Source organism: Sitodiplosis mosellana, unplaced genomic scaffold, assembly GCF_009176505.1.
Source record: "Sitodiplosis mosellana isolate CC-2019 unplaced genomic scaffold, AAFC_SMos_1.0 Smas_scaffold_6197, whole genome shotgun sequence".
Lineage (NCBI taxonomy): Eukaryota > Metazoa > Arthropoda > Insecta > Diptera > Cecidomyiidae > Sitodiplosis > Sitodiplosis mosellana.
Genome location: NW_022601438.1, coordinates 2249365 through 2266266, shown reverse-complemented (window position 1 = coordinate 2266266; position 16902 = coordinate 2249365). Strand labels below are relative to the sequence as shown.

Below are 16902 nucleotides of genomic sequence, written 5' to 3'. Positions count from 1 at the left end.
TCTCTCTCTCTCTCTCTCTCTCTCTCTCTCTCTCTCTCTCTCTCTCTTGCTGGTTTGACAATTGTTGTTCGAAAACAGTTCAATGAATTTGAAGAAAAAACAATAGCTATTTGAGACTAATGAGGCTGGCAATTAGCTAGAGATATTCGTCTAATTCTCTCTCATTTCTCAAAATAATGGACCAATTGGTGTTCTCTGGCTGCTTTGAAGGATTACCTGTTGCCAACACAATGGATAAAAGGAAATAATCATAAAAATTAGCATAAATGTATTGCACTTTGTCATCGGTCATTAAAGTTGAATTTATCTACTACTATGCATACAATTTTCTACACACGCACACACGATTTTTGTATTTTATTCATAAATTATTCCAACACACTGTGTACACTAAGAACCGATGTGTCGTTGACTCTCTTGACCAAGCTAAGGTGGTTCAATTCTGAATATTCCAAAAAAAAATGTCATTCAGAAAATTGAATTTTCTTTGTTCCATTCCAAAGGGATTACCATTTACAAATGTATCAATTCTGGCGAATGCCCTGCTTTTTGTTTAATTATTATGACTGTGCTGTGGCGTGTGTATGTGTTTATCTCTCTTCTTCTTTCTAATTAGACGACTGATGTGAGTCATTCGGTAGAATTCGAATAGTTTGCGTTTTGTGTGGTGCCATAAAATATCAGCATTTACGGCTTTTTCAGGGGAACATTTCATTTTATTTATTGTTTGTTTATTTTCTCGTCATTTGTAATGAAGGATGTTTAATTATGAAAGCATGAATAGCACAGACGGTGACTGTGCTGAGTACGCGGTGCCGTCGTCCCATTCAACGAAACATATAAACATTTGTGTGCGCATTTTTTTTATTATCTTCCAGCCATTCAATAATAATTCAGAAAATATATCATGTAATTCACAGAGTAGTTATAATTGAGCGACAATTCCACGAAAAAAAAAATAAGTTGAGTGCCGTGATTGAATGATAGAAACAATCGAACAGAAACAAAAAAAAATCTTGTTGAAACATTTTGAATGTAATCCATCATTCAACCTGTTGCATTATTTAATTAATTCACCCAACTTTTGACTATTCATTAATGATTATTCGGAAACGATCTAATGCACACAAAAAACGAGAATAAAAGAATGCACACAAACCAAAGCACATTGAGTGCTTTCGCATAGAAGAAAATACAATATCGACACGAAAGCCGATTCTAGTTGCATTCAGAAATTTCCCACATTTAATTTCGTTTTGGAAAAACGTCATTTTACACGAAATTCAATTTCAATTGCGCTTTCCGCATCGCGAACGCAAATTGCACAAATGAAACGGCTGTAAGGAGAAACGTACGTATTATGAATTGAATTGTATGGAGTGGAAAATGGAAAATCAAACTATTGCCAAGCGGAACAGGCCAGCGATTGAGTGAGACGGAAACAAATAGATAGAGAGATACGGCGCATAAATGCTGTCGACAAAATACAATACTAAAAAAAAAACATTTTTTTTTGCTTTGAACTAAACATGCAGTTTCAGTGGAATATTTATAATCTCGCTTCATATTCGTTATGAGTCAGTCGGGAGGAAATAAGTTGGAAGCGCATTTTACAAACGAAATTGATGTGATATGGAATCAGAATGAGTTTCCAGCCTCAAGGGATGTGTATATAACTTTCTCTATGTGTGTCCCTCTTTCTCTCGGCCTCGTTTAATTGTTACTTGGAAATTGAATCCGACGATATGTATGCTGGCCATGTGCTTTGATTCTTTCATTTTTTACGAAACCTTTACTGATTAATTGCTGATATGAATGTCTGCGAAGAATGAACTTTTCTGATTCATTCTGCGGAAATACAGAATTTTCGGCTATCAAACGTTGATCAAACTGCCAAATTTGCGTACTACGTAGAAAAAATCGGTTCAAAAATAAAATCACATATGTTGCGTCTCACTGATAAGGCATGGGCCACTTGGACTGCGCAGAACAAGTTGTTTACTTTGACGATGAATTCCTTCAACTCGGCTGAATCGGTGGTGGCAGCAGCCCGTATTATGTTTAGCAAATTGCCGGATATTATTATAATTTCTTTTTTTATCACCTACATATATGGGCAGAAACTTCTTTAAATAAAGAACGCGCAAAAAAGAATGGTAAAGCGAAATGCTTGCATATGCACATTTTTCGCCGATTTCATTTAGAATGTTTGACGTGTCACGATTTTTTCTTCTTCTACAGAATTCGATCGAAATGAAGTCAGCTATCGGCAAATGACCTACCCGAATACTGAGAAGCCATATTCATTATAGTTTGTAGTGGCATGATGTTTCGAGAGAAAAATAGAGACCGTCACATGTGGGGGCTGTTCTGTGTTCTACGCAAAAAATAAGCGCTGTGGTTTTATTCGATGAGTAATGACCGAAATGAACTATAATGTCGTTCCAACCGTTTACTATTCCATCGAAATAAGTTTTTTTCTTTTGGTTTCTGTTTAAAATACCACAAATGCGAAAAATGGTGAAATTCCACCGTAAACGGTATCTGCTTCACTTTCTCGTGAACAACCGACAATTCACCATATATTTTTTTCCCTTCATATTTGGAACGAAAACAATTAAACGAAAATGATGAATCATTTTTTATATTCGTTGCTGCAGCGGCAGCAAATCAACCGGTATTTTACTTCTCATCCTGTTCGTGTGTGTACGATAAAAGAAAGCACAAATTCATAAATGGCAAACTTGTTTTTCGCTTCTCTTTTGACATCCTATTCTTGGTGGTGATGGTGCTGGTGTTGCTCTTCTGGCTATGCCAATTCGCCGAAATAATCAAGAAAAATGAATGGGTGATCGCATGGCTTTAAGTCATGGTGTGATCGAACCCAACGGCCAGTTACCACAAAACCTGATGACTGAAACTGTAAAAAAAAAAACGTATAACAACAACAACACACAGAATGTGCAACGTGCATGTCTCACATTCTTCGCAAATGATTTGTTTGAGGGGTATGAACTGTGTGTGTGTGTCTTCCGTAGAAGAACACCAATGCGGAAAGATATTTATAGCCGATTAAAAAAAAATCGAATTAAATAAAATTCAATGGAAACTAAAACATATGTCGAATGGATTCGTATGGAATCATTTTTTCGAACCGATGGTGAAAAATCAATATGAATTGAATTAATGTTTCAATCTATTTCTGGCCCGTATCAAACGGTCTCAATTCAACGGCATGTGTTCCGTTGATGAGACGTATTGAAATTAATTTAATTTGAAATCCATTAAATTCCCGAAATCGGAGCGAGAAAGAGAGAGGGAGGGAAAACAAATTTCAATTATTTGAAAAACCCCATGAAAATTCCAACACGTGCACGTCGCCGATTTGAAATGGAAATCACACGAAGAAAATAAAATGAAGCTAAGCCGATCGCATGCGCCGTGCAGATGTACTGAAGAAAAAAAATATATTGTTTGTATCACTTAAACTGCGTGAACACTGAACACCCATGAATCGAAAGAGAAACCCAGAAAATACACAACCATTTTTACGTACGCATTCAACGGTTTAATTTATTTAGCAATTTATATGTATTTTCCTTTTTCTTATTTCATTTTTTTGTATCTATTTATATTGAATAGATGGTTACACATTAAATAAGTGGTGTATTGTGTCGACTGAATTGGTAAAGTGGAAAAAAATAACACACAATCATACGCGAATGTAAACGCTGGAATGTATTCAACGAATAGAGACGTTCATCGCCGTCGGAAGAGAAGAATGGTGGTGGCTGCAAACTAATACAAATATTTTGATAACTTTGTTTTCGTGGAAAACACTTTTTTTGCGCCGTGAGGACTACTGAATTTTTGCATTTGTTTATTGGCAAAAAGTAATTTGTGTTTACGCGCGCGCACGCGATTTTGTTTCATAAGTCGAATTGTGTTGGCTATTTTCCTTCTCTCTCTCTCTCTCTCTCTTTCTGTTCAATATTAGCTTCATTTGTATTGTATTGTGTATAAATTTGTATACGCTGAATTGGTGAAGAAACTGCCAAGCGTCTTTATGACACCAATCACTTCGGCCGTGTGATCAGTATGGAGAGATAGTGCAAGACGTACAGATATGCGTGGTTTTTTTTTTTCTTCATTTTTTTCGTCTTCTTCTTTTGCAAAACTATGATAAATTGAATGACGATGAGCCTACCGATCAAGTTGCATTACAAGGAGTTGCACACGACAACGTCATTATGCACATTTAAGCTCTGCATTGGTTTTTTTTTTCATTAGACACAATCACAAGTGATCACGCATACATGTGCAATAATTTTAAGTATTTATCTTTATATATATACGGACCTGTGTAATGTACACATCTCATACACCAGTAGAAAAAAAGACGAAGAAATAAAAAAACGAGTCGAAAAATATTGGAAAAAAGAAGTGACACGCACGCTCACAGTGTAATCAGCACCAAAATCTGGTGTTTCCATACAAGAGATCGTTGTGCACACATAGGAAATAATACGCAGCGTAAAAGATAAAAAAAAAATCCAATGAACGAACGAGCGAACAAACGGAGAGGTGGAGAAACGAAATACGAATAAATAATAATACATCGACCATTTTAAGAGATGATTGGTGAATTAGTCGTATGCTCTCCTCGGCTTCTGCCGCTACCATGCATGTGTACAGCGTATATACATACACATGTATGTATAGGTATTTACAGAAAAAAAAAATAAAGCATTTGAGTGCTTTGTTATGATGTGACTTCCAAGAAATGTTCGATTCGAAAATTTCGTGGGATTATATGTCTACACATAGATACGATACAAACGAATGGAAGAAAACCAGCAACAGCAGCAGCAGCAGCAGCAGCAACAACAACAACAACAAACGAAAAAATCTTCCATGCGTTTCTTTATATTTTTTTCGGTTCGTTCGTTTGTTCGTTCGTTGTATTCGTTTGTATTCCGTGTATTTTGCCATAGTATGTTTTTTGTTCAGTTTCATTTTCTTTTCTTGTTAAAAGAGAAAAAATCGAGTTGGCTTTTCGTCGAGTTTTGCTTTCTCGTTTACCCATTTTGCGTATGTTTCATTTCGGTTCGTTTGAGTATTATGTCTTCCTTTCTGTATTTTTCACTTGAACTGTTCATAAAACCGAATAGAATAATACACAGAATATACATACATATATAAGTATATACATGGATACATGCAGCTAGTATATTCCGAAATTCTGTGAAGAGCTGGGCTCTGCTGCTCTGCCAAAGAGATGTGTTTTCAATTTTCGTCTCTCCTTTATTGTCTTTCACGAGAGCGAAAGAGCGATGTTCCAATGTTTGTTTTTCGGCAAAATTTCAATTTCGGTTGTTGTGTGTTGTGCACGGCACAGCCAAAATACCGAGAAAATTCATAAAAACACATTTCGGATGAGGAGAGTGCGAGCGAATGAGCGATGATGATGATGATGATGATGATGATGTTCGGGAATTTTCCAGTTTTCATTCGAACCGAGTTAGTTTGATGTGTTTTTCTTTCAGTTTTCAGAAATTGGGTAGCATTTGCCGAGAGATAGATAGAAGGGCAGAGAAAGAAAAAAAGAGTTCATGTTCCTTTTCAGAAAACGGATGGATGAAAGAGGACGAATTGTCAATGCCAAATCGATTCGATTTGCATGAAGAGGGATCAAAGCGAGACAAACTTTAACCAGTACGATGTTGGTTATTTTGTTTTTGTTTTTTTTTTCCTTCTCAATGAGAGATGCACAGACCAGCTTAACGAGAAAAATGAATCAAATCTGCAGCCAAGCAGCAATCGAAATGGGTTATCATCGCATTCAATTTCAAAGAAAATAAAACCCAGTTTGTTTTATTTTTGTTTTACTGTTTATTTTGTTAGCACTGCCAATAAATGGCATTGAGATTTTATGATTGGAATTTAAGTAAGCGCTTCCTGTGCACAAATTTAACTGTCTCGTTTTGTCTGGAGAAAGAAAGAACTTTAAGTATTTCATGATGTTGTTGTTTTTGTTCTCTTTAAAGTTCAAAGCCAATCTCAACTCTATTTACGATACTAATAAATCCAGTTTTTATTACAAATTAATCCCAATTTCATTTATGGCTTTGTCTTGGAAAAGACAACGAGACGGAATTGGCAAGCCCATTCAGTTGGCCAGCAACAGCAAAAGTATGTGTGTAGTAAAACAAAAGAAGGCCCGAAACGAAATGCATACGACAATAATGAGCCAAAGCAAGTTCGCACACCACACAGCACCAGAGCGAAATAAACTTGACTCCGTGTATGTGCGATAGATCGTGTTACCTGTCGCACCGGGGCGAGTAATTCCATTCATAAATTCATACAGTTTTTTTTTTCGTTCATCGTATCTTATTTTAGTTCATAAAACAAAGTTTTAGCAACAGAGGAGACCGGGAGAGAGAGGAAGAGAAAGAGAGAGAAGCCAAATACATAAACGACGCTGCTGCCATTATATATCTATCTATCTTTCTTCCCATATTTAGTAAACAAATAAAGTAAAGAATGCGCGATGCGGTGACACAAAATGACTTCACTCTATGTGTTTCTCGTGCGCTTTTTTTCTTTTTCGCTTCCTCTCTCTCTCGCTCTCGCCTTTTCATTCTTTTTTTTTGCATTCAATTTGTAAATGGTGCTTAACGCGCATTTGAATATACAATGTTTCTGAAGTAAACCATCGCGTACAATTAAAAAATATTCATTCGAATTCGAGTTTTGAATTCACACATATGGCGAAAACGGAGGGAAAAAAGTGTCTAAGAGCACAATGACACTCGTATATGAGAAGTAACCTTCGTTGAATTGTTCTTTTTCGGTAACACGTTTCCTATGAACAAACGGACGGACACACATACACTTGATATTCATGCAAGGAGCTGAAAAAATGATCGAGAACTTGAGCTGAATGAAATCAATTGGATTGACTTAATCAGCGGCGTTTCGAAATTTTCATGCGCGACATCTGTTTGATATGCTGTCACAGTAATGAGACCCTTGAATGAAAAATGACCGAATTTTGTTGATGCATTATTGGGACTGCTTTTTTGTGTTGCTATCATTTTTTTTTAATGTGAAAATTTAATAGCGGACTATCCGTGTATTTTGCCCCGCAATTATGCCACACTCTCATTAATTATTACTTATCAAATCTTGGCACATAAGCTCAACAGATCAATTAAGTGGCTTTTTCAAAATACTTTTGTGCCATTTGATGAGATATGACCAGAAATGGCTAAGAGGCCCAAATGGGCAATTAGCGATTGATTTTCCGAATTTAATATCATTTAGATTGAAATTGATATAGCGGTATGTCGCACGTTCAGCACATCATGTGCTTCAATCTGAACCATAATGACTCACCACAACCGGTCGAATCGAACTGATAATACCATTTTGCCGTCAATAATGGAATTGAACAAAACATACCATTGACGTGGTAAATTAGATTTGGTTTCCATTGAATGTGGTTATTTGGTTGTAAATGCCATTAATTGTTGGCTGTGCGTGTGTTTGTGTGTGTGTGTGTGTGTGCCTGTGCCTATGCGTATGCTTTTCAAATGAATACGTGCACTTCGTTCAATTTTGCCTTTAATTTCCTCGTCTCATTCTTTGGGTCTCTTTATCTGGTTCATTCAATGAAATTCTGCCGAAACAAAAACGAGACACACACGGAGAGCAGCTGCTCCGTTATGCTGCTGCTGCTACGGCGGCTGCTGCTATTGCTGTTCGGGAAAATTCAATGTGTTCACGTGTATTTGTTGCTAGTGTAGTGAGAGTACGGTATGAACCGTTGGTGCATTGCACATTGAAAGACAAATACCCGTGCAAACGATGCTGTCGATCACATTCAATCTATTTCTTCTTTTGTCTTTCTTTTTTTCATCAAAATTTCAAAATCTTTCGAATGGAAAGAGAGAAACATTTCTCGGAAATGCAAATGGATGACGGATTATACTTAGTTTTTTTCGGACAAAATCCATTCTATTAAACAACACACACACAAAGTGTGCACATGTAATTTCATCATATAGCGCGCAATGCAATGAAGATTAGAAACGATTCTGATTTTCATGATTTCAACATGCTTATTAATGTCATCATCGTCATATACCACAATATTTGCCAATAGAAAAATGAATTCGATTCACATAAATTCATGCACAGTACACCGAGATACACACACATACGCAGGGAGGCAGACACTCGCACCAAAAGACACTCAATATTGACAAGGCAATGATTGTCTCATTTATTCAATGTTACTATATTAGTTATCTCTTTGTGGCTTACATTCCGTAAATTTGTATACAATCACTAGTTGGTTGACATGCCGTTAGTTCACTGTGTTGTTGTTTCATTCTATTTCGACTTAGTTCTTCTTCATCTTCTTCTTTTTCTTCGATTTTTATTTCTTTTGAATAAATGTATTTTTCTTTCCTTCAATTTCACGTGAAATGAGCAACAGAGCAAGAGCTACAAATGTAAATGGAATTCCAATTTTATGTTGTTGTTGTTTTTTTTTTTGCACGAACACACACTCAGTTCGGTGGCTGAATCCAATTTTGGGCAAATGCAAATAGTAAAAGAGCAGCCACTTACGAAAGATTCAAATCGCATTGAATTTTATCACACAATTCAAAATAGAAACTCACATTTCAAATGGTATTGTAATGGGTTTGGATTACTCACTGCCATTTTTTTCTTCATTTTTTTGACGTTTCAACCAATGCAATACAATTTGACTCTTCAGCCATTGAACAACAATATCTCTCGGTGTTGTTTTTTTTTTTTCTATTTCTTCGCCGTTTTTCTTTCTCAATAGTTTTCTTTTCGTTTGCAAAAACAATTACCTTTTGCTTAGGGTTTTTTATTGGTTAGATTCACTGGTGTTTTTGTACGAACAATTGAAACAAATAATTTTGCACACATGTATTAATGCGAGAATTCGTTCAATAAATGCCCGTTTGAAAATGAAACACAGAAATAAAGTTAGTATTTATTTTTTCCACCGAAAAAAAAAATAGCGACAGACTGATGAAATCCTAGAAAGAGGGCAAACGTCAGTCGCTTAGTCGAAGACTAAAAGCAATTCATCGACTTCACTCGAATGTGCTTTGTGACGATGTGCTCACACAGTGCCACACACACACACACACATATACAAATGCAAATACATGCACGCAATGTGAAGCAAGACGTACATACGTACGTCTACGGTTGATTTAATGAACGGAAAGCACGACTACAAATCGGGTTCTTTCACAGAAATCGCTACAAATACCAATACACACGTTCTTGCACACAAACACACCGCCACGACACGGCACGGCACGTGTGAGTGTGGATGTGAGCGAATGTATATGTGGAGCGCATTACAATGAATTTTGATTCAAAACCATTTGCCCATCGTACACTGAGACACTGCGATATAACTGTGTGTGCATGTAGAGTACATACGATAAATACGGAGAAGAAAACGAGCCAAGAAAATAAAACGGAATACGATGTGATGATGATGATGATGACAACAAAGTTGATATTATAAGTATATAGAGATATATAACGAATTCTGAACAAATGTTGTTCGCCAGCCATTCCGTCGAACGATACACAGTCACACAGATGCAATACCGTAGAATGAAAGAGTCCGTACAACGAAAACCAACAGTCTGTTGTTGCGGCCTGAACAACAACAAGCAAAACCAACGGGACGAAACAAGTAAAACAGCCACATGAATTCTAGATTTAATTATATATGTGATGGATTCTAAGCAATTCAGAATTGACTCTGAATGGCAGCTGGTAACCATTCACACTTTTAGCTCGGTTTTTTAAACAGTCAAACCTCCTTCGCGTTTGATATTGATGATGAGGTGAATGCAATCAAAGCCGTTTCGTAAGCAGTGAAAGATACTGCAAAGACAGAGATACTGGATTAGTATATAGCTGCGTAATCAAAATATCATTAACTTTTTTTACGTAACATTTTTATTCGAATGACTCAAAAGACTTTACTCACATATCGTACGATCATCATATGTATTAGATTTGGCGCAATCATCTTAGTCATCTATAAAAATGAAACAGAAGATGAGGAGAAAAAACGGCGCAAAAACATTTGACGCACATTTCGAACGTATGTAGGCTGAAGTGTTTTCATTTCACAGGATTGATTTTCTCAGAAAAATTTAAAGTTTCAACGTATTATGGCTTATGTTTCGGTAGATGGCATTAGTGTGGGTCCAATGTTCCATTTATTTCAGTGTAGCTATGACCAGATGACCAAAATTTGTAAGAGTAGCTTGTAGCGACATCTTTTGAGGCCATTGATAAAAGCTGAAAATGAAAGAGTTTTAGGCTCGTTAGCAAAATATTGGCTCTGTTTTGAAAATCTTTCAACGCTTTTTTTTTATTTAAACAAAATGATAAAGCTTTCATGCACACGGGAATAAACTGCGCTCCTGCTGATTTTAGTAACACCACATACGACCTTCATCTAATTTAAATTGTCGCATAATATGAGCAACTCAACGTATTGTTGAAGGGAATTAATTCAGACGAAGATTGATTTGATGAGAGAAGAAACCTACGTCATTCCTAATTTGCCGTTTTAGATGAAAAACAAATCCAGTTCCATTAATTAATCCAGTTCTCAATAGCAAACTGTCCATTTCAGGTCAGCATCGAAAATACGACAAAAATGTGGCTATTGGCAACCCGATTCGATTAACCTTTTTCGTTGTAAAATACACAATATGTATGCAAATCGACGCGATTAAATTGCACAAACGCTTCGATCAACCTATTTACGTTGTTTGATTTAATTGAATGGGATTAACGGTATTTTTAAATACTGATCATGATTAAGAACACCCCTGATTGATTTCTTTCTAGGTTTATTTTCTCGCGAAAACGGTAACATTGGTAGCAGAGACTGAAATTTCGGGATCTTCTGCCAGATTCGAGATTCCCCGAATTGAAAAATGCTTCACTAATTCGAAAATCGGGATGTTACTTTTTTATTTTCGAAAACCATAATTTGGTGTTGAGTCAATTTATTCTATTATTTTATCACTTATCAACATTATTTTTTTCATAAATGTGATACTGCACACTAGAAATACAAACTCGATTCGTTTGTCTTAACTGTATCAGGTTGGCAATCGTGATTTTTGTGTACTATATGACAGCACGTGAATGTTTTTTTTAATATTTGATTTCAATTATTGCTAATAAGGTGACTATTTTGTATTGATGCGTGTTTTAAGAATTGTCATTGCTCTCCACAATTCAAAATGATCTTATGCTTTTTTTGGCGTTGAATAAAACTTGTGAGTTTTGGCTCAAAAACCGATCAAAATGCAGGTTGAGAAAACATATTTTTTGCAATGTAAGCCGTTTTAGTGTTGTTTTGGTTTATGAATTATCATTTAAGTGCATATAAATCAATTCTAGAGGAATTTTTACGAAAATTGATTCGTTTATGATTGTGCTTTCAATGAGAAAATGGACGAAGAATCTGATGAATCAGAGTAGCTCCAAAACGCATTATTGGACAATGAATTCCTCATAATTTTGAAGATAAATCGTATTTTTACACTTTTAATTACATTTTTTTTTTGAATTCTCAACCTGCATCAAAAAAAAAAATTCTGCCATTTTCAACACTCTGAGAAAATTGATCATAATTTTTTTGGCAAAGCAATCACACAAGTGTCTTGGGCAAAATTGCAACTGGGACATTATCTTTCAATTAACTCTTCTAAATCTTTGTCCAACACAGAATTATGTACAAAACAAATAGTGTTTCTTAACCTGCACCGATACAGTTGTTCATTTCCCGATATAGTGATAATATAATATCAGCATAATAACGTCGATCGGATCAAAATAACGGTTTTTTTTTTGCATCAAATTTACGTTTTCCACAAAAAATTATCACATTTTATGAGAAAACAATGGGAAAAATAAACCAAAATACACAATTCCAATTCAATTCGGTCATTTATTCAGAATAAAAATTTTGCAATTATTGTGTCTATTAAATGAGAACAAATCCGATGATTTTGCTGAGAGAGTGTGTGAAAAAGTACCAAAAATACAATCGAAAAAAACCTTACACTTGAAACAAAACATGTAGTGATTTAGTCGTGCTGTAAATGATTTGCGACAGTTGAATTTTTTTTATTCTAGATAAACGACCGAATTGAATTGGAACTGTGCACTTTGGTTTATTTTTCCCATTGTTTTCTCATAAAATGTGATAATTTTTGTGAAAAACGTAAATTTAATGCAAAAAAAAAAACCGTTATCATGATCCGATCATAATAACATATTATTAGTAATAACGTTATTATTATCACGGAACAACATATTTTATCATTGGAATAACTGTATGCAGCGATGTTTCCTATCCATTTTATTCGTAATAATGCCCGAACATTTTTAAAATCAGGATCTTCTGAAAATTTGAAATTTCAGTCTCTGATTGGTAGCGATTTTTATCGAAATACGAAAATACGAAAACAACCAGTTGCTACCAGTTTTTGTGTGTTCCGGATACAAATTATGTATTTAAAATAAAGGGATAAGTTGTGATTCAAGAAATGCGGATAGACATGCTTATTAAATGATACCTTATACGTTCAGATGTTTCTCAAATTAATCATTCCATGCTATTCAAATGGTTCGGTGAGCGAAGAGACGTTTTGTCGTGTAAAACACTAAGTACTATCTAATCTATAATCCGGGTGCATCGTTTAGATTTTGATGGTAGTTTTATTGATTGAATGTCATAGCTTGTATCTTTATTTCAATTTTCTCACTTTCAGTCGAGATTTACGGGAGATTAATGACCCGGGAGATTAATTTAACATCATTTGTATCACCACTGTTTAATTCTAACAAATTAGTTTTTATGTTTGATCAAATGAAAGACTGTTCAAACTGCGATGGAATCGTTATCATCTTCGTGTTTGATTTATAATTGGTTGTAAATTGGATCCTAAGATAATTGATTCAAACTATGATGATCGTCATCCGAATCTTCAGATGAAATGATCCACTTGAGTTGCGAATTCAATTTTTTTTTTCAATAATTAGCGTGGCTCAGTCCGCTTCGCTGGGCATAAATTGATGGAATGGCAGAAAATTTGAATGGCACGTATTATTGGTTCTGTGAGTGAATTTTCTGTTTTGAAAATAGCAGATTTTCATTGTATTATTTTTTTCTCTGAGTTTGTTATTCAATTTGTGAGAAATTAATAAAGTTGGTTTTAAAAAATTTAGACAAATTTAAAAACTTTTAATTTACATATGCAGAGAATGCGTTGTGAAAATCAAGAAGCGAGATAGAACCCATAGAACCGAAACGAGAGCGACCCGCGCGCGGTGCGTTTCACAACGCATTCTCTGCATATGTGAATTAGGAATTTTTAAATTTTTCTAAATTTTTTAAAACCAACTTTATTAATTTCTCACAAAAAAAAATTGAATATCAAACTCAGAGAAAAAATAATACAATGAAAATCTGCTATTTTCAAACTAAAAAATTCGAAAAACTTTGGGAAACCCGGGACCTGGAACTATGGGAAAATAACACCTTTTTTTAAGCGGCTATATTTTTTTATTGGAACGTCAAACACACGTGGTGAGTCTTTTTAAACCATCCCTATGAGGTCCCAAATGCACCGCAAAAAAAAAAAATTGATTATCTTCAGCCAGTAGATCCAAGATCGCTTAATAAACGGAGAAAAACGACACGCAGCCCTCTAGGCGAGGGACACTCAAAACAGTCATCGTACATATATTGAGCGGACACTATCGATGCGTTCATTTGTGTGAGTGCGATTGTGTAAACGACAATGTTCGTGTTCAATATGTGTACGATGACAGCTTTGAGCATTCCACGCGTAGAGGCGTCTTGGCGTCTTACGTCAAACCTTTCCCATGTATTTGTATACGAAGAAAGCAACCTTGGTAGATCAAACATTGAGGACACACATTAAGTAACTTGTCTTTATATATATATAGAAGATATGAGCTACGGTTGGCTGTTACTGTACTCAAATACAAATACACGTAGTTGTGCACACACTAATTGTCGTCCAAAAATTAGCGTGGCCCATACATCTATGAGCGACAATGAGTGTGGTGCACCTGCACATATTTAGAGTGTGTAGTACATGTATGTAACACTCGTTGACGATCACAAATGCATGGGCCACGCTGATTTTTGGACGACAATCAGTGTGTGCATTGTACATTGTATATACACACTAACTCGATTTTTTTGGCACGTTGGAACAAACTAGTGTGCAATATTGTTCGAAAGAGAGAGAGAGAGAGAGAGAGAGAGAGAGAGAGAGAGAGAGAGAGAGAGAGAGATAATCTCCACACATGGTTTTTCTTCTTATCATTCTTTGCATTTTTTGCGAAACTGATAGGAGATAAGTGATTATTGTCTGTGCAAAGTTGTAGAGGACAAAATCAAATTTTACTTAACCCAATGAGGGTTTTTTTCGGCTATAGGTGCACTTTCACCCCCTCATAGTCAAGGTCTTGTTCTCTTCAACTTTTCTAAAATTGCTCCACTGTGTAAAGAAAAAACAATAGATTAATCAAGAGATTAATTTTAGTGCTAATTTTTGACAACGTTTTTAATAAATAACCGAAAGAAAAGCTTAATCACAGATCGCTTAAGCGATTAACCTGATGACATCTTAATGTGACAAAAGCCACATGTGATAAATGGAAATAAAAATCATTTGGATATGTCAAAAAATATGTTTACGTTAATTTGTTTTTGATGCAGCAATAAATTTATCATATCTAACGACACGATTTTGGTCGCGATAAAGAAAAAATAAAACCGTTGAATAGAGCCACTTGAAATCGATAGATTTGAATATTATACGAACGTGAGAAATTGATGTATCGATCGAAAAGTGTAACAAAACTGATGGACAAAAATAGCTTTTGTTGAAATTGGAATAATTTAAACCTAGACGATGTAGCGTCTTCATCCATTTTTAGGTGAATAGATGAGGATATTTGGGGCGAACTTGCGTAACAACCGCTTGAACTCCCTATTTTGAACTCTCTTCGTCAGGAACTGTCCAGCTGTACGATAAAGCAATCAATGAACCGAAAAGGAAAGTTTCTCTGTTAGCATTTTGCCGTGTTTCTTTCTCCTTGGTTTTCTGGTTCTAATTATCCGTGGCATTTCTGTTGGTCACCTTCGCTAAAAGAAAATACTGGAGCACAAGCACAGTTAATTGTGGCAAAGTTTTATCAATGTATACAAATACATGTATCCAATTTTTTTTTTACTATATCCGTAATGTCAAATGCTAATGAAGTGAATGACTATGCGCGTGTTAAGCATGTAATAAATATTTGGTGGAGGTATCGCACACATATCTTGAATTGAGAGCACCTCACGCAAACACATTTGAATTGACCGTCAACACCGACAAATTTGTATAAACGACGAAATCTCTTGACCGATGTCTTTTCGAATGAATACGGTTCCGTGTACAGGTTGTACGCATTTTACAGATATACCCAAATCGGTGGCGAAAAGGTTGCCTCATCTGCATCTATTAAATGTAATTTAAATTTGTCGTATAACGCTTAATGCTTGTGATCTTTGATTTTCTTCAAATCTTTTTTCGCGGTCGAATTGCTATGATAGCCGAAAATTGTGATTTGTACATGACAAATCCAAAATTTCGGCCATTCATTACACGTGTGGATATCCATTGGATGTTTTAGTATAAAAGAGAATCAGAGCACAAGTCAATCATCAGTATCCAGTTCGATTTCATCGAATCAACAACAAACCAAACCAAAAAAAACAAAACTTTTTCAAAATGTTCAAATTGGTAAGTGGGTTGAGACAGATTTATTGAATTCACCAAGGAATAGCCGAGCAGAAAATTGTGATTAATTTTTGTGAAATAATAATAATCAACGGACAAGTGCTTCACAATATTTTTTTTCTCTTTTCATTGTGCTCGTGTTTTTTCTCTTGTGATCGATATGCGTTTGCTTCTAACGAAATTTTAATGAAAATGAAGAAGACAAAATATCATCAACATTCATTGCGATCAAAGTGCATTGAAGTTTCCATCTGAAGTGCAGCATTTTGTTTTAATCGTAGTGCTAATAAATCAAAATAATTGAAATCATGTTGTTTTTTCAGTGTGCATTCATCGCTTTGGTCGCTGTTGCCAGCGCAGCCAACCAACAAGATGCTCAAGGCGAAATTCGCAGCTTGAAAAACGTATGTGTACCGTATTTTTTTCTCCATTATGTTCCATTACAACAATTAAATTTGAAAGAAGAATAGACATTTCTTAATGAAAATTCCAATCGAAATATGAATCAATTGAATAAAATAAAATTGTCTTCTCTAGCTACCAAACACCGGTGACGGATCATACGCATATGGTTTTGAAACCAGCAACGGTATTGCTCAACAAGAATCAGGTGTAGGTGGACAAAATGCTCAAGGATCAGCCACCTGGTACTCACCAGAAGGTGCTCAAATCCAATTGTCATATGTTGCTGACGCTTTCGGTTACCGTGCAACTGGAAACGCTATCCCAACTCCACCACCAGGTATAATTATGATCAATTGGCTACTGCATTAGAGTCAATCGTGTGTAAAGTGAAAAAAAAACCAATGATTTCATTTCCGTTTCACGTTTATTTTAACAGTGCCAGAAGCCATCGCCCGTTCACTCGAATACATCCGTACTCACCCAAGCGCCAAATCACAACCACAACAATTTGCTCCACAACAACAACAATTCGCCCCACAACAACAATTTGCTCCACAACAACAACAATTCGCCC

The 16902-nt window shown here is 35.5% G+C and overlaps 1 protein-coding gene across 1 annotated transcript in view; it reads left to right on the top strand.

Annotated features, from left to right (window-relative positions):
- Positions 1–14839: 14839 nt before the first annotated feature.
- Positions 14840–16902, top strand: part of LOC129577081 (pupal cuticle protein Edg-78E-like) — a 2170-nt gene continuing 107 nt past the window's right edge. Inside the window, exons 1-6 of the mRNA XM_055463543.1 lie at positions 14840–15075; positions 15152–15650; positions 15737–15926; positions 16247–16327; positions 16461–16665; positions 16765–16898. Of these exons, the coding sequence (XP_055319518.1) occupies positions 15915–15926; positions 16247–16327; positions 16461–16665; positions 16765–16898 (432 nt within the window). The 5' untranslated portion in view covers positions 14840–15075; positions 15152–15650; positions 15737–15914. The remainder of the gene's footprint in view (positions 15076–15151; positions 15651–15736; positions 15927–16246; positions 16328–16460; positions 16666–16764; positions 16899–16902) is intronic.